Here is a 25,668-nt window from a genome sequence, read left to right as displayed (position 1 = left end):
TGGTGTGTCTTGTTGGGTGGAGATAGTGATGTGGGATTTCGAGAGCATAGTCATTGTGTAAAATTTTAAATAGTGATTGTGGTCTTGTTATCATGCGCCTTTTTTAAAGAGTGTCCCATCCTAAATGTTCCAACATAGATGTAACTGAATTATATTGTCCATAATCATTGAGTGCCCATTTAGCAGCTCTGCATTGTATTTTCTCCATTGTTGTATATCTCCAGTATGGTGGGGATCCCAGACCACTGCCTGGGATCTAGGGCTGAGCGATACTACCATTTTAGCGATATATCGCGATATTTTAAAAGTATCGATATCGCGATATTTTGTTATTAACTATCATGATACCATGCCTTACATTAAAAATCCATTTGTTATGCAGTACTTGGCTAAGAATCCTTGTAAATGATAAAGTCCACCCATCTGGTTTCCCCTGCAGAGAGGTGTGAACACCATAACAACTAGGGATGCCACAACATAGAAATTTTTATGTCACAACATGTCATATGTCATGACATAAGCAAATCTTTAAGTTTCACAACTGAAGCTATTACTTATGAAACTGCATAGCTATTTTGATTCAAACATGCAAAAATATTAACTTAAACATCAGCAATATTAATTATGAAATCAACAACCAACATTGCTCATACTTATTTGTCAATTTTTCTCATATTTATTGCATCAAAATTAATCAAAATGAATGGAAAAGTGTGCATTATTAGGAGGTATTTATGTCACGACGTAAAGAAGCCTATGTCATATCATATCATGGAACTTTATGTCACGACATGTCATATGTCACGACTATCGTGGCATCCCTAATAACAACCTCAAAGCATGTGTTACAATAACTGTTACTGTAAACAAGGATGATAGTGGCTAGTTTGCTATCACCTATAAGGACTTCCTGCAGGAATGCTAAGCAATAAGCTATGTGGCACCAGCTATGATTGACTTATTTGTAAGTATCGTGAACTATTCAGTATCGTGAATAGTGCCTTTAGTATCGATCGTGATACTAAAATGGCAGTATCGCTCAGCCCTACTGGGATCCTCATCATATTTTATCTTAGTCGAATAACAGTTTCTCACATGACAGCAACACTTGTAGCATTGTTCTGAATTATTATTTTGGTGAAAAGATCAAGATACTCTATAACAGTCACTTAGCTGTAGTAGAAACTCCTTTTCAAAATTCCTGCATAAGCCCCTGGTGATGTCACTGAATAGTGACCATTTGATTATACAACTTTGGGAAAGATCATCAATTAAACTTTCTCATTGTAAATTACTCCTAAAGGCTTTAAGGTATAAACCTAGAGGCAATGTCATCATCCTTCCATCACCCCCAAGATTCCTCACCCCCCAAGATTAACCCCTATTAGGGGAATCTACATAGCAGGAGTTAAGATAATCCCACGACAATGCGTAGGATACCTACAGACTCACACAACCACCCAACAAGCTTTCCATTCACATTTAAATTACGGAATCAACTTGATGATCACCTTGTCCAAGCTTTAAATTTGTAAACTAAATAAATAATTTATGTACAATGCCTTTAATGAATGCAGCCGCACTGTTTTTCTCAGCCGTGTTTATAAGGATTTTCCTGAAATATCTCGTTGGGTGTACTGGTGTTATAACCAGCCTGCAGAATTACGTTTTGGCCACCGTCGTATTCTTGCTTCCACTGGTGTACAGCAGGGTGATCCACTTGGTCCCCTGTTATTCTCATCAGTTTTGCTTCAGTTTCTTGGTTCCAATCCTCTTAGTGAAAATCGTCTCCTAAGTTTGTGGTATTTAGATGATGGCACTTTTATTGGGTCTAGATCTTCTCTCCTTGCTTTACTATCATGCTTTACTCAGTCTGGGCCAAGTTTTGGCTTGCATATCAATCTATCCAAATGTGAGTTGTATTGGCCTTCTGGAGATAGCTCTTTCCCTGAATTTCCTCATGCAATTAAACGAATTAATCTTGAAAGCAGTGGTTTGGAGCTTTTAGGGTCTCTTGTGTGGGGACCACCTACTTTTTTTTGATTCTTTTTTGTCTAGCAAACTTGAAAAAACTGCATCTATTAAGGAGAAGCTTGCAGAACTTGGAGATCCTCAAATTGAATTGAATTTGCTTAGGAGCTGTGTCAGTGTTTGTAAGATCACTCACATATTGCGCCGTGTCCCTTCTTCATCATTAGGCTGCTTTCCATCTGTGTTTGACTCTAACCTACGCAACTGTCTTAGTAGAATTTTGTGCTGTAGCATCTCTGATAATGCTTGGTCTCAAGCTACTTTGCCATTCCGGTTAGGAGGCTTGGGTTTGCGTGAGTCCCAACGCTCTTCACATCCAGCCTTTTTGGGTTCCTGTAACTCAGCCCAGATTTTGGTGTCCTGTTTAGCACCAAATTTTGATGTGACTTCCTTTTTTCCAGGTGAAAATTGTGCTATCTCCTATTTCCAAAGTCTATCCATCTTGCCTTCTAACTTATCTTCCCAAAATGACTTACAGGCTTCCCTTGATGATCAATTATTTGCAAGCATTTTCAACACCTCCACAATCCGTGACCAGGCTCGTTTACGTGCTGTTGCTCACTCCTCTGGTGTCAGCAGTGGCTGCCTGAAGGCCATCCCTCAACCAACATTGGGTTTGGCCTTTTCTCCACATGAGTTTGTTATCGCTGTCCGTTTATGGTTGGGTGTTCCTCTTTTCCCATTGTTACCACTTTGTACATGTTTGTCTGTCATAGATCAGTTTGGTGACCATCTTCTTGGTTGCTCTCATGGCCCACTATGTATCCAACGCCATGATGCTCTTGTTCTATAGTACATCATGCTCTACTGCAAGATCACCCTGGTGTTCTCCATGAGCAAAGAATTGCCTCTGATCAATCTCGTCCTGGGGACATTTACCATCCTGATTTACTCTAGGCCGTCCTGCTTACTTTGACCTCTCTGTCAGGTGCACAACTCAGCCTTCCTTTATTTCCACTGCTGCATCTAAGGCTGGGGTAGCTGCTGCTGCCGGTGAGGAGGCTAAGGATGACCATTATTTGGAAACTGTTAACAACCACGGTGGTGAATTTTTTCCCCTGGTTTGTGAGTCGTTTGGTGTTTGGACACCCTTTGCTTTATCAACCTTATCCACGATTTCCGACCGTACCACTGTTAAAAGTGGTATTCCCAGACAGTTAGCAAGGAAACAATTGCTTCAGCGCTTGTCAGTTACTCTCTGACGATATAATGCCAAAATGATCCTGAGGCATTATGGCTTATGCCCAGAAGGTGACATAGACTTGTTGAACTAAGTTATTAATTAAGGTTGTTTTGTAGTTAAGGTAGCTAGTTTGGTAATTAAACTAGTTAGAATTTTATATAGCATATTTGTAATACCATTTTAACCTAAGCGCACAGTTTATGTACAATCATACTACTAAGTTGTACATTAAAACAGTGGTAACTGGTTGATACAACTAGTAGCTAGCTAGAGGACAGTACATTCAGTATGTTCTATCAGTGGGGTCTGGGCCACTGGGGATGTGTCCCATGTACACACAAAAAGGTTTCAAGTTTAGCTTCTGAGATAGAATTTGGTAATGATTTCAACTGAACTTTATTGAACAAGTGTTAGAAATTTTATAATGAAAAAGCAAGGAAACAAGGGAGATCATCTACAATGGCAGCTATACTAGTGGACATTTAATCCTTACTTCATAGAGAGAGTTAACCCAACTGAAGTAGGGATTAAATGTCCACTAGTATAGCTGCAGGGGTACATGACCTCACTTGTTTCATTGCATGCCTTTTATGATCCCTTACTCATATATGTATAAAATTTCTATATAATTTTTCTTTACATTTGTTGTTAGTTTACTATTTATAACATAATTTATCACTGGTGAACCAACACATACTGCATCAAAAGAAAGAATAATGCTAGCCAGAAATACTTTATCAATTGAGTGGTTAAACCCAGACTATAATACAACTACAATGTACAGTACATATACTACTAGTAAGCAATGTAGCTATCCTGTTTTGTTTTTACCGCTTGTTGTAAATGAAGAATAGCACAAGAAGTGCCTCTACAATCAATCCAGTCACTATGGAAATTCATATGCAGTCAGCTGAACTGAAGTATATAGTATATTGTATCGTTAATCAACACCTACACTGTAGCGGAGAAAGAAAAACGGAACACAAAGGAGGACATGGGTAAGTTCATGATGCATGCACTGTAGCTGATGAGATTGGTGAAAAGGCACATTTCAGGCCAAAGTGATGTCAAACTGTAAAGAAATCAAGCCTGTTTCCTGTAGCTTTAACAGAGCTGAAGGCATCAGTTAGTTAATCATGCAGTCAGTCAGCATAGAAAAGAATTTTTTAGAAACTTGTTTGAAGAGTTTAGGGTTTCTTGTTACATTTCAACAACCAGTCATTGGGTTACATAAGTTGTATAAATGGCTGCTCATGTAGTGAATTGTATCATTTAGTGCTGTAGTTAATGAAGCCACTGACAACAATTCTAATACTAACATAGTTACCACCATTCTTGACATTAGTAAGCCCAGGATGGTAACAACAGAACATAGTGATCTTACAGTGAATGGCATACCTAAAGCAATGATGAAGGTGCTGTTCAACCAGTACACTGTTCCCAAACTTTATTGGTAGACTAGTTATTGTATAGAAAAACCAGTGTACTAGAGAGACTAAAGAATGTACCAATAGTTGGCAGTGGCTACGAGCTGCTGGGAATTTATGACACAATATAGCACTTGGATAGCTTGTGAGTGCCACACTGGTGATCTAGGCTACATTGCTGGGCTACCTGCATACAGTACTCTCCTTTCATGTTGTTTAGTGCAAGATACAGGACTAGCATTTGCCTAACATGGCAACAAAGTTGAGATGGCTTATACTTCATAATCTCACTAATAACTAGCAAATCAGCACTGTACGAAACAATCCACTATTGCCAACATTTACCTATTCATACAAAATTGATACAGCAGCTTCACTGGCATAAACATTGCCAGTATCAAAGGTAAAGTATTAGTCACTGAAGGAAACATCACACTCTGGAAGCCATATCATTGACTAATAATGTTGTGTCAGTCTAACCAAAACATTCCACTGCCTTCAACTAAAAGGCCTATAGGGAAGTGACCATTACACTTTGTTTCAGCTACGTTTAGCTTGTTACACAGCATTACAAATGAAGAACACTACGAGAAGGACCTCTGCAAACAATACAGTCACAATTGGAAAACTCAGACTCCCATTACAAACACAGGGAAGCCATCACACAGCACTACTATTAACTGATACCTTGACACCCAAGATTTTTGCTTTACAGGTGGCTTATCCATTGTGTTGGTCCTTTTCCACATTCCTCAATTGCTTCATCTTCAATCTTCAAAGTGAGACTGAGAACTGAGAATGCATGCATCACTAATATCAGCTTGTTTTTTTTCTTCTTTTTTTACCGATGATTTTTGTGTCTTTCTCGTCACTTTCTTTATTGACCACAGCCTTATTTCTTCAAGAATACTCTGTTTACATTGGAAGAATGCCTTGTCTTAAGTTACATTGACATTTCCTTGCTTGCATGTGCGCACACCCCAGGTCTAGCAGGCCATGCGTAAATGTACTGGGCGTCATCTGATGTCAGTTTATTATCATTCCAACTCGATTGATTTCATTTTATAAACACCACGTCAGTTCTTTTATGGAAAGCCATAGACTTTACAGGCTCATATTCACTAGACTATAGTGCAGTTAGACACTCTCCTCTCCATTATTTACTCTTGTTATCATATAGTATTGTAGAACTGTATATTAGCAGGAGCACATTGAATCCTATGGACAAGGGAGCATGTAACTCCATACACTACCAATACCATGTATGAAATTCAAACATGGCGTCCAGTGTTACTGTGTATATAATTGGTTACATCTTTCTTATGCACAACAGGGATACACTGAATGGGCTGCTACTCCATCATCTTGTGTGAACGTAGTAAAGCTGTTTCAATAGGAAGATTGTCGAGTCAAAGGCAAAGCTTGGATAATGAAGTGGAATAATTTTGAGCGATTAACAACTGTAGAAAGACTGTCTTACTAAGCCTGTACTACTACGTATTCCTCTGTTGTGCCATTGAACTTCATTTCCATAGCTTCGCTTCATTGCAGCGCTGGAAACATGACATACTTGAACATGCACCTCTGCATAATATCCTAATTAGGAACTTTTAAAAGTAACTTATTATAGGGAAGCCATGTTTGAAATTTTGCTGTTTATGGAGTTACATGCTCCTTTGTCCATAGGATTCGATGCGCTCCTGATATTAGGGATAGTGAAGAACTAGGCCAAAAATATTACTCTAAAACCAGCCTCAATTTCTCTTTGTGACAACTTGGCAGCATTGTTAGGCACAGCAAAGCCCAAAACTCTCTTCAGAACAACACCAAAAGTTTGGAAAAAATTGATAGAACACAATTTTATGCTGACTGACTGACTGACTAACTGACTAACTAACTGATGCCTCCAGCATAGCATAACTCAACAATGGATAAGAATACAGGCTTGATTTCTTCACTGTTCAACTTCATACCGAGATGTGCCTTTTCACCGACTACAGTGCATACAATACATGCATCATGGACTTGTCTTTGTCCTCCTTCATATTCCAGTTCTTTTAGCTGACAACCCACGGTGTAAATTCATGATGCGGCTTCCCTGGCTATTACGCATATTTTCTATAGTGACTGGATTGATTGCAGAGATGCTTCTTGTACTGTTCTTCGTTTGTAATGGGTGGAATGGCCACCTCCCTTTCCGCAAAGTAATTGATTGTTGGGGTACACACTCTGACTCAAAATTACTCTGATTAGTTTTCTGTCATGTCTGGCACTATTCTTTATTAATGTGGTATGTACAGGTTCATTGTAGTGGTGCACCGATAATCAGATCAGCTATTGGTTGTTGGCTATTTCAGCCTTGCATTTTGTATATCAGTATCGGATTGGTAAAATGTGTAAACAAGTAGCAGATACAGATATACATAAACATCTATTTATGAGCACTCCTGCTCTAGTAATATCCTAGCAATGCCAGTTTAAGTAATGTTAGCTGTTGATTACAGTCCCACTATGTCACTTTGTAACTAAATTTAGAATGCAAATTGTTAAAGAAAACGTCTATGCTATCATATTGGATTGGCTACGTTTATCAGCTTGATAATATTATTTTACATCGGTTATTGGAATATCTGCTAAAAGTCATATTGCTGCACCTCTAGTTCATTTGTCATAATTAAGTTTTAAAAGTAAACAAACCAGTAGTTAGGAATTTTAAGGAATTGAAGAAAAAATTTCAAAACAAGAGAATAGCTAAAAGGTGGTGAAACATGGAAGGTTGCCCATACCTGCAGATATACTAGATACTTATCTAGTATATACTAGATAAGTATCTAGTATATCTGCAGGTATGGGCGTTTCACCACCTTATATACCACTTTAGCGTGGGTGTTCAAAGGTGCCGCTCAGGGTTTAACTAGCATATTGCCCAGGCAATATCTAGATATTGCCCAGATGTGAATGCGGTTTGCTCATGGCCTTGATGCCCAACCAGTTCAAAGATACGGTACACTTTGATTCGTTATATTGAGCGACACAGAGCATTTAATTATGGGTTTGGGTTTGTAAGTTAGGCTAGGCTCAGTGTAGTTGCTAAGTTTAGATTATTTAAACTATATTCTAAGACGAATGATCTGTATAATGAGCACTTGGGTGATGCGTGGATGCGTATTTCTACCCACTGTGAGAGGGGCATGTCAGCCATTGAGCAACCATGAAACAAGAAGAATATGACAACCCAGGCGAGTAGCTTATAGTCCTAAGTACTTAACTTTACGTATTAACTTACTTACTGCCCAATAGTGAAGGTTTAATGTAGTATTAAAAACTTTACACTTCAAAAATCAATCCCACAATTGAAAGTTTTTGGCGTGAGTTGAACATAGTAACGTAGGAATAACGTTCTGAGAGCTATTTGCCCACGCAATTGAAACCACAATTGATCATCAGATGTTAGCGTATAAAACAAATGGGGTGAGTGCCCTGTAATTCTTTCACCTAACAGGTGAGTGTGCCTTGAGTGATATATATCACTTATAACACAGCTGCTTGGGATTTTGCTGATATATACACCCAAAGCCAGAGGGCCTGCGTATAACTATTAATTAACTATATTGTATTCCCTTGTTTCAATACTTGGTTTCTTTGATACTTAATCTAAATATAATTCCTAATTGTTCCTTTCACTTGTAACAAGCTAAAAACTTATGACGTATACAAAGATACCTTCATTTCAACAGCTTTTAAGCCACACTGGTACTGTATCGCTTCAATACCTGAAAAACATTGACTATCGGACCGAATCAAAAAATCCTAGTATTGTCCATCCTTAATTGTGGAATGTACTGTTTTTGAAGGTCCTTATAGATCAGACCTTTCCAAAAATTATATTTATCTCTTCTCAATGAAAACTGGTGCTTATTAAGGTTCGCAGATTTCTTATATACACCAACACATGAAAATCGATTGTGGGTTTTAGTTTATTCCTTTTATCCAGTTAAATACACATTACTACTAACTCTACATCTATGTTGTAACTGCTTCCAAACAGTTTTCAATGTATATCACCAGGGAAGGTCAGTTGTTAATGGTTGGAAATTTCTGATACATACTATAATTATTGTAGAACATCTCCTTTGGAAAGTTGGAATTTAAGGTGATGGTTCAGTATGTGCTTTCCAGTGTTGTTTATGTTGATAAAGAACTTTACATGTACATCTATATGTACTTTAATATGTGATACACAAGTAGAAGGGATATATACAGCGGTCACGTTTTGTTTTTGTTTAATGTGAAACAAACTATCTGCAACTATAATAAAAATTTTAAATATGGAATAGCAAGAGTAATCAAATGGTGCTGTAGTACCGTTTAAGTAGGGATTGTGGTGAAATTTTCACGTGCCACCCTAAATTCCGCCTTCTAAAATCATCCTAGAGACATTTTACATGACGAAAATCACCTATACGGAATAGTACTAATCCATATAATACATTAAATATAACAAAACACTTACAGGTGGCCAGATATAGAGTTTAAAAAAATTGCCAAAACTCAAATTTTGGTCTCACCGACTGCTTCACTGCCTCACTGACCACAGTCACAAGGCTAGAGGCCAAACGAAACAGTGCATGGTCACCATTTTACGCCACAATAACAAACTCACCAATGGGATGTGCCATTTGGGATTCCAATGAGTATAGGCACACTGCGCCTTGTCTTTTCTCTTATCTTCAATCAGGCTGCTTGTCTTCTTCTTCATCCAATGAAACCATATCAAGGCATTAATTTTACGTATCGACACTTTTCTTTCAGCAGCATATTTAGACACCACAGAATTACTTCAGAGCTGGATTTCAGAAGCGCTTCAGTTCTGGTGCTACTATAAGAGGTACACTTACTAGATATCTGCAACTTCATGATTGGTATCCGGTTCGCGATAGGTTTGCGATCACGCCCACCAAATAAAGATCTATAAATGGACTATTTGTGAAAGAGTACTGAGACTCAACCTTTTAACAATTTAGCTATTTACTAAACAATAAACAAGATCACCTCACTCCTTATTGGTATAGCTAGCTTGCTGCACACCCTTGGCTGACTTGAGATATACTCTAATATAACAGTCACTGTAATACAATAGTCATGTATGATAGAATAGTTACATTGTTCTGGTAGACATAATTATTTTTATAAGAAAAAGAAGCAAGCACAATATATAATATTACATTAATTTATTGTTCTAAAGGAGACAGGTACCCCTCAGCAACAACAAGGTCAATGGCTGGAGGCACACAGGGACGCTTGGATCTAGAACACGATCCCTTGTTTCACATTACTGAAGAGTGCAGCAAGGAGAACCTCAATCTACAGCAAAGCCTGCCCATAACCACAGAATATGGGAACTTCACTTCTCACTGAGCAAATGGGCAAGATGTTTATAAGTGATGGTATCTGCCTTAGCATACATACCTACAGATGTGGAAAATACAAGTAGACTAATAAGTTACATTGTAGCTAGCTGTGCCACAGCAAAATAACTAAATAAACTAGTATTTTAAAAATTGTTAATTTAAAAAGGAAGTAGGGATCTATGCAATAAAAAGTAGTGAAACAAGAGATGAATGATGGTGTTACAGCATAGCTAAGTGGGAAAGTCCCTACTTTGACACATTAGTTATTATTTTGTTCAATGCCAAAGTAGGGATGCTGTAACATGTCTTGTTTCACTACTTTTTATTGTATAGATCCCTACTTCCTTTTTAAATTAACAATTTTTATTATGAACTCTTGGTTGAAAAACCTATGAAACAAGAAGAGTTCACTATTGTAATGAATAAGGTTCATGGCTACATCAAGTAAACGCACAAATCCTTATTTTGACTTTAATTACTTTGTGTGACACCAGTGAAGGACACAACACAAGATGTACTACGTATTACTGATCAGAATGTATATGTAAGTCAAGTATATGGTAAAATCTACCAGTATACTATTCCATTAGCTAACTACCACACTACACATTACAGTTCTGCCACAGTTGGACAAGACCACAGATACATGAAGTAACATACAGTGAGCATATATCCCTGAATACTTCAAGGAAGAGGCTACTATCAAGTTAACAGACTCATTTTCCTGACTCAGTGTTACCGGAGAAGAATAAGCTGGTGGAAGTAATGTTTTTTTTTACATCCAAGCACAATACAGCACTGCATTCACCTCTCATTTAGCAAATCTTGTAGGCAGGCAGGTAGGAAGGCAGGCAGGCAGACAGACAGACAGACAAAAATTTGAGTTTCAGTGATTTCTTTTATATCCAAGCAGCTGTAAGTGTTTTCTTGTTTTCAATGCAGTATTTGATGCTAGATGGACTAATATTTATTCTGTAAAGGTTATTTTCGTCACATAAGATGTTCTAGGATTATTTTAAAGGTGGCATTCTAGGTGGCATGCATCAGTTTCAATGCTATTACCTCTAAATAGAGCACAGTGTGATGTCAGTGTGTGTGTCAATGGTATAGTTGCTCTAGTCCTAAGGTGTTGTTAGGTTTTCTCATTGGGAACTGATAAAAGAAGCCCCTTGCTCTGTCATTAATGCATAAAACATGTTAAATGACAAGCACTCCCACAGCCAGCCAAAGGTCAGCCGTGGGCACATACCTGATTTACTAAATTTGTTTTCGTAAAATGCAAGTGTGTACCTACCTACCTGCCTGCCTGCCTGCCTGCCTGCCTGCCTGCCTGCCTGCCTGCCTGCCTGCCTGCCTGCCTGCCTGCCTGCCTGCCTGCCTGCCTGCCTGCCTGCCTGCCTGCCTGCCTGCCTGCCTGCCTGCCTGCCTGCCTGCCTGCCTGCCTGCCTGCCTGCCTGCCTGCCTGCCTACCTACCTACCTACCTACCTACCTACCTCTCTTAGGCTTTAGGAAAAGTGTATCTGTTTTACTTGAAAGGGGCTGGGTGTATCCCGTACATACTCAAACAAATTGAGGGCAGCCTTGAGGGTTTGTAGAGACAAATTGCAGAAAAACATGATAATTCTGTGTGTGATATGTTGTTTAAAGGAGTTTGCTTAAATAGCACTTGCTTAGCAATGTATAGTAGTGTAATTAGAGAATTACAAAATAATTCACCAACTACAGTAACTATTAATTTGATAATTCTGTATGCATAATTACATATGTAGCACTCTGCATGGGCAGTTCAAAGGTACGTAGAATTGCCCACTCTGTGTGGGCAATTCTGCCTTATAAAAGAAATGTAGCTGCAGCGTTGGATCTTTCCACCTATTAGGTGAGTGGTACATAACAATTATACAACGTGCACTTGTGTTCTGCCTGTATAAACACACTCGTGTCCGTTGTATAACTATATATTACATAATGTTAAGTACATTGTTGATTAATTCCAGCTACATGAGTATAACTACCTGCATGATGCCTGGTTTTTAGAACACAACATCAACTTGCTTTGTAGGTCCTTAAAGATCAGACCTTCCAAAAATTATGAGAAAACAATACCGACTCATCAAATATTGGAGATTGCTTATTAAAGTTTACAGATTTCTTATATACACTCACATATTAAAATTGATTGTGGGTTTTAGTTTATTCCACATTATTCCTTTTATCCAGTTCTAAACATGTATATCCAGTCAAGTTACATGTACACTAGCAATTTATCAATCCAACACCAGTGTCTAGTTGCCTTGTTATTGAATACATACAAGTTGTCGAGGCAGTGGCAGAGGAAATAGTTGATATGAAGGGGGGCTGACCAAAGTATAGAATCTCTGGCAGCAGGGGGTCTGGAGGGCTGCACTGTAGCCATTTTATCTTTCACAATGTCGCAAAGTTCGCCAAAATTAATTTATAGCAATTTTGTAGGTACAATTTGAAGCATTTTAACTAAAACACCAACTTTTAGTCAAAACTATTTAAAACAGGCTATTGCAGTTTAATAGAAACTTTTTTGGCAAAGCTTTTAGCTATTGCCAAAAATGATTAATGAACATATAGCATTTATAAGCAGTACAAAATAGCCTATAGCCACCTGTAAACACTTGATATAGTGGTAAGACACCAACTCGTAAAGTAAAAGTTACCTGGTTTGATTCCTGCTGTAGGCAACTTTTTTCTTTTTTCTAAAACTACTTTTAGGAACACGTTTTTATGAAGGCCTTGACTGCTCTATTAGGTTATTTGAGCATTCTATTAGAGTATATTATTATTATTTATTATTATTATTAGAACTTTACAGTGACCAGCACTGAAGGTCTACAGCAACATGTGCTGCAACCTTAGGATATATTACCTAACCTAATTTCAGGAACTTAGACCTAATGACTTGACTTACTGACTGACTGATAAGGTGTAACAGAAAAGGGGCCAAAGTAAGGAAAAAAATCCCTCCAACCCCAGGATTCAAACTGCAGGTATTCATCCTGCGGTTACCCCAGGATTCAAACTGCAGGTTACACCTTATCAGTCGGGGCCACACTCAGTCTTCCTCCAGGAGGGATGGATTTTCTTCCTTAAACCTAAAGTATTTATTATTAGCACTTTACAGTGACCAGCACTGAAGATCTGACAGCAACATGTACTGCAGCCTTAGGATTACCTAACCTAATTTCAGGGACTTAGACCTAATGACTTGACTTGACTTACTGACTGACTGATAAGGTGTAACAGAAAAGGGGCCAAAGTAAGGAAAAAAATCCCTATATCATGGTTTTTAGCCCCACTCCAAGAAGGATAATTTCGGCATGATATCATTCTGAGGAGGCTAAGCTCCCCCCCCCTCAGCAGACCAAGGGGGGCTTGAGCCCCCTAGCCCCCCATTTCCACTGCCTATGTGTCGAGGGACGTAATTTTTGTAATTTTGCAAAAAAGTACATTTTTACTACTGCATACAGGTAACTGAGACAAGTAGGCTGGTACAACTTAGTAAACTCTTAGGTATGGCCTTGTGATCACCACAAACCAACAACACATAACTTAACAGTCATTTTAGTGTTTGGATAAATAGACTTCTGGATAACTGAGGTTCCACTGTTACTACGTATATTTCGTATCATGGAAAAATACTGGCATCTCAAAATCTGTACAAAAAAAATAAAATAAAATTCTGTGGAAGCTAGTTCACAAGAATGCAGACCACACATACACTCATAGTCTAGTCTCCAGCTTCCCATGCACTTGATCACTCAATGGTCATCTGGTGACTTTGGTCCTACAAATGTGTTGCTTGTGTTTACTCATAACAACTTTGAAACTGCTGAAAGAAGTGTCATACATGAGGAAATCCCCATTTTCACAAGTAGCATTATTTAGAGCAATCTATGAATTGCAAGTTGGTATGGAATTTAATTCTGTTGTGCCAAAATTTTCCATACTTTGGTGATTTGTATTAATAAGTCCACACATTTCAATGCACATAAAAATACCAACTTCTGAAGTGCTGCTATGTATGTATTGTATTGTATGTATTATTTGATATGCATGTATGTGTGTATAGAACACATGTATATAGTGTAGAGTGGTCCAGTGTTTTACTGGGTAGGAGTGAAAATATCATAATGACAGCTAAAGGGCTACATGTAAGACAGTACTAGCAAATATTCCTGGGGACTAGTAGCCAACAGGAGACTGTATCATCTCCCTAAAGGTGAAAATGTGGGCACAATAGTCCCAGTTGGACCTCAACCATTATGTTAGATACATAGAATTGTCATTTGCTTCCCCTATACACAAGTAAAGTTAAGTCAGTACCAAAAAAACAGATAACAAAGCCACTTCAGTAATTGATAGTTTCAGACTTGCAAATAGTTCCGTATTTTTTAAGGTGACTGGATTGAATACAGAGGTACTTCTCCTACTGTTCTTCATTTGTAGCACTAAGTAATGTACTGACTATACATTGCTGAAAGCGAAGTGTAAGGTCACTTCACTTTTGAAACAGTAATTAATAGCTAGGGCACATATTCATAAAAAATAAACTCTGGCACTATCCTTTTTTATGCAATATGTGTGGGTTCACCAGTCATCAAAAAGTAGGAATAAGAAAAATTTTTGAACTTTAGGAATATTATGAAAGGCAGGAAAAAGAGCAGTCACAGCCATACTGAGCAGAGCCGATGTACATGATGAAGAATTGTTAAAGGTGTTTTGTGGAGCTGAGGCACTGATAAATTCAAGACATTTATAACTTATCAGTCTGCAAATGTGAGTGATAATTTTCCACTAACACTGAACCATTTTTTGCATGGTAAAATGGGTGGCCAGTTTGCACCTGGAGTGATGAATGAGACCCTAAAAGATGGTGGCAACGAATTCAGGAGTTAGTCCGACATTTCTGGCATCGGTGGTTAAAAGAATGGATCCCAAGATTAAGTCCCAGACAAAAGTGGCTAAAGATAAAGAAGATTTAAAGCGTGTGATCAAGACACATGGTAGTGTATCGTGCGGCCAAGAAAGCCGGCGACTACACCGTGAGTATATTTACAGGAAGAAAGAAAACAGTTTTTTCATGCATGCATAGCTCCATGGCCCCTTCTCCAAAGCACGCCATTTTTGCATTATAGCTGTCCCCCAAGTCAGCAAATTTGATTAAATTCGCAACAGCCATTTGCAAGATATGGGCATTCAAAATTTCATTTTAATTTCTTCGTTTTTTTCTTATGCCGTACGAGGGGCTACAGGAGCTTCGATTTCTTTTTGCACACTTTGCAAAAATTGCTATAAAATGCAAACGTGTAACTCGGTTGCCTCGATCTTTGGCACAAATGAAGAGCATGTAACGGTGGATTCACATACCAAGTTTGTTGTGAATCTGAGTAATACTCAAGGAGTTATGAGCATTTATTCACGTAAAAAAGATCAAACTTCTGTCATGGCTACAGGGTAAACCAAGTATAGAAATAACTTGAAAATTGGTGTGTAAATAGGCTGATCATCATAGGAGTGCCGTTTGATAGTTTGAATAGCAATAGAGTTACAGTGACAAAGTTATAAAGCAAAAACTAAGCAAGTGTAAAATCGCCAGATCAAGATACTCTAATAGAGCAGTCACCACGGGGTAAAAAAGGTGCACAAAAATGTCGGAAAAAAAACAACAACTCTAACAGAGTTCGAACTAGGGACCTCCATACCTAACACCTGCATCCTTACCCACTGAATCACTGTTACCTTGGCTGATCACTTCACTTAATTTCTGCTTTATAAAAAAAAAATTTCTAATTGAAATCTACTTATAATCAAACGTTTGTAATTTCATAGATCTACCTATAAAAGTACTAGATTGCTCTAGAACATTCTATGTATGTTCTATTAGAAGTCCTCAAAAAATGTGCACTCTATTAGAGTATTACAATAATATTATCAAATATTGAATTAAATCATGCAATGAAATACATTTATAAGTCTGTTTTCAATAATCATCATAGTACCTACATAGAAAAGAAGAAATGTGAGTAAAAACAAACCTCAAAGTCAGCCATAGGCTGGTTTTGGGGCCTTATAAAGTACCAAAAGGAGTGAAATCCACACAAAAACAGCCAAGCTGTGAAAAAATGGTGTGGCCTTAAAAAGCCTGGGTGAAAAAAGTTGTGAAATCAAAGGTTGCGGCCAAGAAATGGCTGCAATGATGTTAATGCTAAAAAAATTTAATAATGGCTGTGTGCATTGTTAAAATTTATTAGCATTAATATCACTGCAGCCATTTCTTGGCTGCAACCTTTGATTTCACAACTTTTTTTACCCAGGCTTTTTAAGGCCGCACCATTTTTTCATAGCTTGGCTGTTTTTGCGTGGATAATAATTACACCTAACACGCCTCGAGGACAATGGCCCTTAGGGAGAACGCTAGAAGTCTATAAAGGAAAGGATGACCATGTAAAATCTGTGAAGCTTCGAGTTGGCAGTGGGCAATATTTGAGACCTATTGTTAAAGTGTGTCTACTGGAATTAGAGTAAATCACAAACTGTAAATACGTATAAACTATAGCTAATTTAATAGTCTAAATGGTGAACACTGTTCTTAATTATTATAGTTACTTGTCATGTTGACCATGACTAGGAGGTGGAGATTGTAGAAAAGAAAAATGATATGTTGTGAAGTAAAATCAGGTGACCAGATGTAGAAATCATTGAAAAACAACAAACAGTGAGATAATGGGTACACAAAAAGGAGAACTATAAAAGAAGTGAATTTAATCTCTTGAGCTTATTGAGGTTGGTTGTTGTTCATAGCTTTGCTAATATGGTGTCTCCCTGTTATAGAATAGCAGAAGAAGATAGATTTTGAAGAGGAGCAGCTGGCTTTAGTTGAACAGATTTATTTTATTTTGTTATTGTCAATTGTCTATTTGCTAAAGATTTAATCTAAGGTCTTCTGAACAACAATTACATTTCACTAGCTAACTACCACACTATACACTATAGTTCTGCCACAGGTGGACAAGACCACAAGTACATACATGTAGTAACATATACCCCAGAGCCACCAAACACAATACAGTGCTGTATTCACACCTAATGTAGCTAATCTCGCAGGCAGGTAGGAAGGCAGGCAGATGAAAATTCAAGTTTCAGTGTTTTTTTTGTTTTTTTTTAATACCCAGGCACCTGTGAGTGTTTTCTTGGTTTCAATGCTATATTTGATGGTAGGTAGATGGACTAATGTAAAGGTGATTTTCATCACATTAGATGTTTCTAGGATGATTTTTAAAGGTGGCGTTTAAGTGGCATGCGTCATTTTCAATGCTATTACTTCCTCTAAATAGCGCACAGTGATGTCAGTGTGTGTACAAATGGCATAGTTGCTCTAGTCCTAAGGTGTTGTTATGTAGGTCTATTAAGTGGGAACTGACAGTCTTTTATTATAAAGAAACCCCTTGCGCTGTCATTGATTATAAAACAAGTTAAATGACAAACCAGATGTACGCTCACAGCCAGTCAAAGGCCAGCTGCGGGCACATACCTGATTTACTAAATTTGTTTTTGTAAAAACGTGAGTGTGTACCTACCTGTCTATCTATCTATGTTTCCCGTATTCACTTACAAAAACAAATTCTTTTAGTGATAAAAGCAGTCAGCCTATGAGAATTAAACACTTAATGGAGCAAGTATTAAATTACCTACATAGGTAAACGTTGCACTGAGGCAGTTTCTTTATGCTGGTTAAGTGTAGCGACTCTCTACAAACTTCATGAACTGCCTTCCCATTGGACTCTTCAGGCATTTAACTACCAAAACATACCAAAGCAGGTCTCTTGGGCTTTAGGAAAAGCGTATCTGTTTGACTTGAAAGGAGCTGGGTATATCCATACATATGCAAACAAATTGAGGTCAGCCTGTGCACTTGCTTAGCAACATGATAAGAGAATTACAAAATAATTCACCAAATACATTAATTTGATAATTCTGTATGTAGAGTTGGGCAATATTTCAATATATTGGCAATATCGCAATATTGAACAACACAATATATCGTATCAAGGTAATTTATAGAGCCACGATAATATCGTCTAGACAATATAATCACCAATATCGCCTAATTAAATCTGGCTAGTGGTTGTGTTTCCTGCACTTGCTATATACCTACAAGGAAAGGCAATTCGATTATGGGCAAATCTTAGCTGTTGTCTGGCACCATTTCACATTCTATGATGTAATATGATGCAATAATGTGTTATGTAATGTTACTCATCCCACTGCTTGACAAATTCAATTATACTCAATATTTAATCATATCATGAATAGCATTATTTTCAGTATCGCCCAGGACTATCTGTATGCATAATTGCACTTAGCGTTAAATACATTGTTGATTAATTCCAGCTATACGAATATAACTAGCTGCATGGTGGCTGGTTTTTAGAACACAATTCATCTTGTTTGAAGGTCGATCCTTACAGATCAGACCTTTCCAAAAATTATGAGATGATACATCATACAACATTTCGATATCGTTAACAAAAGTTTACAGATTTCTTATATACACTCACATATGAAAATCGATTGTGGGTTTTAGTTTATTCCACATTATTCTAGTTCAGTACTACTACTAAACATGCATATCAAGTAAATTCATCCAAACCATTGTATAGTTGCCTTGTAATTGAATACATACAAAATTCCGAGGGACGTAATTTTCACGGATTTTGCAAAAAAGTACATTTTTACTAATGCAATACTGGTAACTGAGACAAGTAGGCTGGTACAACTTAGTAAAATCTTGATTATGATTGTGATTATTTACTGGAAAGACAGCATAATACAGCTGGTTACATCCAGGAGGGGTAAATCCTCAGAAAGTAAAAGTTAGTTGGACATGACCTTGCATGTGTGATCACCACAAACCAACAACACATAACTTAACAGTCATTTTAGTGTTTGGATAAATAGACTTCTGGATAACTGAGGTTCCACTGTTACTATGTATATTCCATATTATGGAGAAAATAATACTGTTTCAAAAATTCTACAAAAACAAAAATTCTGTGGGAGCTAGTTCACAAGAATGTGGAACACATATACATTCATAGTCTCGTCCCCAGCCACCCACACACTTGATCACATGAATGTCATCTGGTGACTGTGGTCCTACAAACATGTTTCTTGTGTTCATTCATGCTTACATTCAAATCAATAAACTTTGCAGCCACTCAAAGGTAGCATTATTAAGAGCATTCTATGAGTTGCAAGTTGGTGTGGAATTTAATTCCATTGTGCCAAAAAAAAATTCCATACTTTGGTGAATCAAGCATTTGTATCATACAGTACGATAGTAACTGTATAGTAGGGACCACAAAGCAGTAGGTGTGGCCCATGAAATAAAATCACCAAAAAACTAGCCTTAATTTTCCCTGATGACGATGAGGCAGTATTGGTGAGGTAAAACTAAGCCCAAACAAGCTTTCAGATCGACCCGAAACGCTTTCAACAGGTTGCTACAGAATTTTAAAAATTTTTTATTCGATGGAATTTTCTACTGACTGAGTAAGTAAGTAAGTAACTGACTGATGCCTTCAGACAAGCGTAACTCGATAACGGGTAAGGCTATGGGCTTGATTTTTTCACTGTTCGACGTCACTTCAGCCCGACAGGTGCCTTTTGGCATACCGCAGTACGTACAATGCATTCTTCATGGACTTACCAGTGTCCTCCTTTGTGTCCCATTCATCTTTGCTGACAGGGAAAGGTGTCCACTTGGCGCGAGCACGTGATGGCTTCCCTTCAAAACAGAAATCGTCCGTATTTTTCATTGTGGCTATTTTGATTGCGAAGGCACTTTTTAAGCAGTTCTTGATTCGTATTGCTGTGTAACGGGTTGAATATAGCTGACAGCGAAGCGTAATGGATACTTCACTTTTTAGACGATAATTGATATAGCTGGGGCACGCAGTGCCATTTCTGATGCAGTATGCGTGGGGTTCACCAGTCATAATAGAATTATTTACAAAAAAAGTTAACAAACAAGTACACGAAAAATTTTGGAATTTTCAACTAGAGTAGAGACCATAGCACATCGATAAAAAGTACTGAAACAAGTTGGAGTAGTCCATGATATTAAACCACAGTAAAACAATAAGTTATAGTTATATCCCGGTACGAGGGTGATATCATTGTTATTACACGAGTGTAATAACAGTGATATCATCCGAGTATACGGGATATAACTGTTTTATATCCCAGTGCGTGTGAGTGCGCAGAAGTTTACGGATAGTAAATTAAGTTCTGGTTTGAGTTCCTGTCACTGTGCTCAAGATTTTGTCCGAATTGTGTGGAGATTCTACTTCGTAGCTACAAGAGAGACCTTACATACTGCCTACAAACTGTAGCGAAGGGCGGTGTTATGAAGCAGCGGTTCCAGGTACGATTCGCCTTCGTCAGAAATTGGTATGGTGGTGTCGCGTGGTGTGCAAGAGAAAAATAAAGACCAACAAGTGGCTACCATAGTCCACGATAGAACGATGAAGCTAGAGGAAGTTAGTTCTTCACCATAGTGACCGTTGGGAGTGATTGCTGGAGCGAAAATCGTCACGTACTATTCTTGACATTTGTTAAACTATCGTATTGGTAACTTGTAGTGTTATTGTGTAAAGGAGTTTTAATTCTTGTAAGATTTAGGTAGTTTTAAGTGCTGTATTGGTGTGTTTTGTATCAATATTTCCTTATTTGGCTCTTTGTTCCATTGGTAAACAATGCCATTCGCGGTTATTATGATGTCACGAAAGAGACTGAGTGGCTCCGCAACAGGGTGATAAGTTAGTTATCACTGGGTGATAACTAATATATCGCACAGTAGCAGCGCCGCTCTGTCTAGCTGTATGGTAGTTATAACCCAGCGCGGCGCTTTGATACTCCCACGCACTGGGGTTTAAGAAGTGTTATATCCCTACTGTGCATTTCTGTTATGGTATCTTGAGCACAGTAGGGATATAACACTTCTTATTGTTTTACTGTGATTTAATATCATGGACTACTCCAACTTGTTTCAGTACTATAGTATGTTCACGTTGAGCTGAATCCTCAAAAACATTTAATAACTCATGGATGCAATTACGCACAATCTTGAAATTTGGCTCATTTGTAGTACTGCTTGACCCGCTAAAAATATTTCAAAATCTTTTTGTTCAAATGTTTGACATAATATTTATGGCCAATCAAAATTTTCACAATACATTTCCTATGGGAAAGCCATATAAATGTAGTGCCCATTACAGCCCTTTCCCGAACTTGTAATAGAGTCAAACCGTACGTGTCTGTTGCTGACACCTTTGCTGTTACCAATAATCATCTTGTTGGCTGAAATGTTAACTCTGTTGAGAAAAAATCCACTTTTAATTTTTAGCTGTTTTTCAGGATTCAGCTCAACGTGAACATACTATATTTATCGATGTGCTATGGTCCTTACTCTAGTTGAAAATTCCAAATTTTTTCGTGTACTTGTTAATAATAAGTCCATACATTTCAATGCACATAAAATATCAACTACAGTACTAGCAAATCCTCCTAGGGACTAGTAACCAACATGAGATGATACCAAGGTGAAAATGTGCACCCACTTGGACATCAACTGTTACATTAGATACAGTGACTTGTCATTTGTTTCCCCAGTTAACATCAGATGGACTAAGGTACACACAGACATATTACATGCATACACATGTGTGTATACACAAGTACACATACAGTGTATATACGTATGTAACAAAAACAAATACGTTACATAAAACACACACACGCACAACACACCTAGCCAGCAACTCTTCACTACAAAGTTATCAGAAGGGAACACAATGACTTGATTAATTCCAGGCACAATCGCTACCCCGGACATCATTGGTATGACTTCCAATGGCTCCTCATCACCTACACATAGACAGTCAATTACAGTATAAACTAACTATAATCACTCAACCATTAAATATAATTCAGTTTTTGAGACTTTGCCAGGCCACTTACAGTAGTAAATTAAACAGATTTACTTCTCTTTAAAGATAAAATTTGTCGAGCGCCCCTCCACTAAATAATTAAACAGGCATGGCCATAGCTACATAGCTAGCAAACACTATTTTTAGAGGGCTTGGTTTACGCACTGACTATAGCTATGATAAGGGTTAGAAACAAACATTGAATAGTATACATTTTGTAGATGATTTTGAATTTAAGACTTCATTAAAATTTTGACCACACACATGTAGCTATCCTTATACAGAAACTATCCTTATACAGAAACTATCCTTATAATGTAGCAAGCCTCTTCTATTTCCTTCCACTTCCATTTCCTCTTCCAGTTCCTCCCCTCATTTATCAAGGGGACTTCCAGAGCTGAAAAAAAATTAAGCCTTAGATACAGTATTTGTGTAGGGAATTTAATTTTATCCTGATAAAAGCTGTCTGGGCACACAGGGAAAGTCAGCTCTACATGATACAATACACAACTATACACAGGGCATGGTGTCCTGTTAATTTCCATTGTCAGCTTGTCATGTGCGCATGCCCTTCAAGGTGCTAAGTATAGCTATTACACAGGAAACATCCTATTCGATTACCATCAAAGTAGCCATTTTGTTCTTAAGTAACACTCCCTAACAGCCTCTCTTCTTCACTGCCGAGAGTATCCAAGTCGTCCCACTCCATTTCAAGTGCTCCTTACGTTTGCACCATCAATAACATCACGTGACTAAAACCCACGTGGTGAGGCAGAAGTTGTACAAAGTAGCGATGCACCTCGTTGTGATGGCTGTTTGTGGGGTACAGTGGCTATATCTCCAGAATGTAGTTGTGTAGTGTAGTTAGTAAAGCGAATTTGACTGACTTCACTAGATTAGCTAGCTAGCTCTAGCAAGGTATAGTTAGAGGTTTTTTTTTTAGTTTCAGATGCTAGCACCTTGAAAAAATCTTCTACATGGTATGGAGCTAGCTAAGTTTTAGCTAGATAGTTGCCACCTTCAATATGTTTTAAGTTATAGTTTTAGATTTTAAGAGTCTAGCAATCCCCTTATTGGGCTACTTTTTGCTTAGGATTCCTAAAATATGCAAAAAAAAATTTGCACAAAATTATTACTTTCAGGGATTTCCCTAAATTTTCACCTATTATGCTCTTCAGTACTCCCATTATGCTTGCATTAGCTATGCTCCTGGGTTAGCAACATTTCTTACAATCATCTTCGATCATTTTAATCAGTGAATGCTTCATTAGAGTATTTCACTACAAGTGACTGTTCTATTAGAGAGTATCGATCTAATGAGCTTTGTACAATAAGCTTGCAGTTACCACTGACTGTTCTATTACCCATACAGTGTTTTAATTTGTTTTCACACCAAGTAATTCATGTGCTATTTATAAATCTATTTATGGATAACACGATAATGAATACAAAACAAAAAGTACATGTCAGTTTCAATGCTACTACCTCTAAATAAAGCACAGTGTGATGTCAGTGTGTGTACTAATGGTATAGTTACTCTAGTCCTAAGGTGTAATTAGGTATTTTCATTAGGAATTGACAGTCTTTTGTTATAAAGAAACCCCTTGCTCTGTCATTATGCATAAAAAGTGTTAAATGACTTGTACACATGTATCATATTAGGGATCATGGACCAAAAGCGCCTTCAGTATGACCCTAAATGCTTCCAATAAATTGTTACAATAATTTTGGAGAAAATTAAATTTTCTACTGACTAACTGCTTGCTACCTGCCTACCTGATGCTTTCAGGCAAGCGTAACTTGATAACGACTAAGGCTACAGGCATGATTTTTTTTCAATGTTCAACGTTGCTTTGTTCCAAGACTGCCTTTTGGCATACCACAACCGGTACTTACATCATCAACTTACCGTTGTCCTCCTTTAAGTCCCTTTGCTGCATAACAGCCCATGTAGATTCGTGGTAGAGCGATATGTCTATAACCATGAATCATCTGTATTTTCCATGGTGACTGGATTGGTTTCAGAGGCGTTTCTCCTGCTGTTCTTCATTTGTAACGCTGAGAAATGGGTTGAAAGCAAAGCGTAATGGCCACTTCAGTAATGGATAGTTTCAGGCTCACACATTGTCTGCATTTTTCATAGTGACTTGATTGAAAGCAGAGTCTTTGTTTGTAGCACTGAGTAACGGGCTGAACATACATACGTAGCTGAAAGCAAAACATAGTGACCACTTTACTTTCGAGATATATAGCTGAGGCTCACATTCAGATAAAAACATTAACTCTGACACTATCCTTCCTTTTAATGCAGCATGCGTGGATTCACCACTACAAGGAAGGTTGCCTACAACTGCAGATATATTAGTGGACATTTTTAATTCCTATACTACACAATCTTAAAATTCTTATTTTATCCTTATACTTGGTTGTCATTAAGTATATGTTAAAGCATAGCCGCGAATGCTATATGAAAAATAAAGTACGAGGCGCGCGGCCGAGTACTTTATTTTTCATATAGCGCGACAAGGCTATGCTTTAAATGATTTATGGAACTTTCTACTCGTGTAGCTTCACCATACACTAGAACTCGTAATTAACACGCATTGCACGAACTATTAGCAGCCTGAACACACACAAACCAGTTTAACAAAGTAACACACGCATAGTTCACCATAGTTTGGCATGGTAGACGTTCATCACGTCTTTTGGCAGGTTTTGCTCGCAACCCACAATCAATTCTATTGTGAGTCACATGGTGAAGCATTTCCGTGATATCTCCAGGACTTGTCCGTTTACATTAACAAATGTAACAGCAATGTTACCTTCTCCCACCCATCATCGAAGCATTTAGGTATGTCTATAAAAGCAATCCAGTGGTAGATCTCGTATTGGCTGGGGTGATTGATCACTCAGCACGGTGAGGCTATCAGCCTTCACCGGCGTGGATGATTAGTCATACTGGCGCGAGCCCCGTAGGCTATTAGCCTACACTAAGGCACGTGGGCAACTGTGCTTTATTGCCCACAAATAGTCCTTTATTGCACCACAAAGAGTGCTTTATTGAACGAATAAAGCACTCTTTACAGTGCAATAAAGCACTCTTTGCGATGCAATAAAGCACTCTTTGTGGTTGATGAAGCAGTTGGCCGGCTGAGAGTGTACTTTATGAAAGTTAAAGTACACTTTTTCCTTTGATCTCGCCCACACAAAGTTCTATAAAGGTCCTTATAGATCAGACCTTTCCAAAAAATTATGCAAGAAAGAGAAAAGCTACTCCTTACAAAGAGATGTTGTTAAGATTTACACATTTCTTATATACACTCACATGTGAAAATTGCAACCGTCTCAACAAAAACCGACTTGTTCGCACAATAAAAAATTTTTTTATTCACTCAGCAATATCTGCAGTGTCCAAGGAATGGACCACCAAAGTTTCAGCCTTCTATGGTGTGTAGTTTTGGAATTATAGCGCTAGACAGTAGGAAGAACAAGATAATCGATTTGTACAGCGACTATACTGAAAATAAACTACAGGCGCTTACATTCGCAGCCATAACTTCCGTTTGGATTAGTCTACAACGTTGCAATTAGGCTT

General features: G+C 37.8%; 1 protein-coding gene across 4 annotated transcripts in view; it reads right to left on the bottom strand.

Moving 5' to 3' along the window:
• The window catches only part of LOC136257994 (uncharacterized), a 72,521-nt gene that overhangs the window by 27,813 nt on the left and 19,040 nt on the right, over positions 1-25,668 (bottom strand). For 3 of the 4 annotated variants that reach the window (XR_010702491.1, XM_066051294.1, XM_066051292.1), the window contains exon 3: positions 21,895-22,470. Coding sequence is in view for 1 of the 4 variants with exons in the window: in XM_066051292.1 (XP_065907364.1) it covers positions 21,895-21,982 (88 nt within the window). In the remaining 3 variants the exon portion in view is untranslated. The remainder of the gene's footprint in view (positions 1-21,894; positions 22,471-25,668) is intronic. The other variant, XR_010702490.1, reaches the window with a different exon arrangement.

This window comes from Dysidea avara, chromosome 6 (genome assembly GCF_963678975.1).
Source record: "Dysidea avara chromosome 6, odDysAvar1.4, whole genome shotgun sequence".
Taxonomy (NCBI): domain Eukaryota; kingdom Metazoa; phylum Porifera; class Demospongiae; order Dictyoceratida; family Dysideidae; genus Dysidea; species Dysidea avara.
This window is presented reverse-complemented; position numbering and strand designations above follow the sequence as displayed.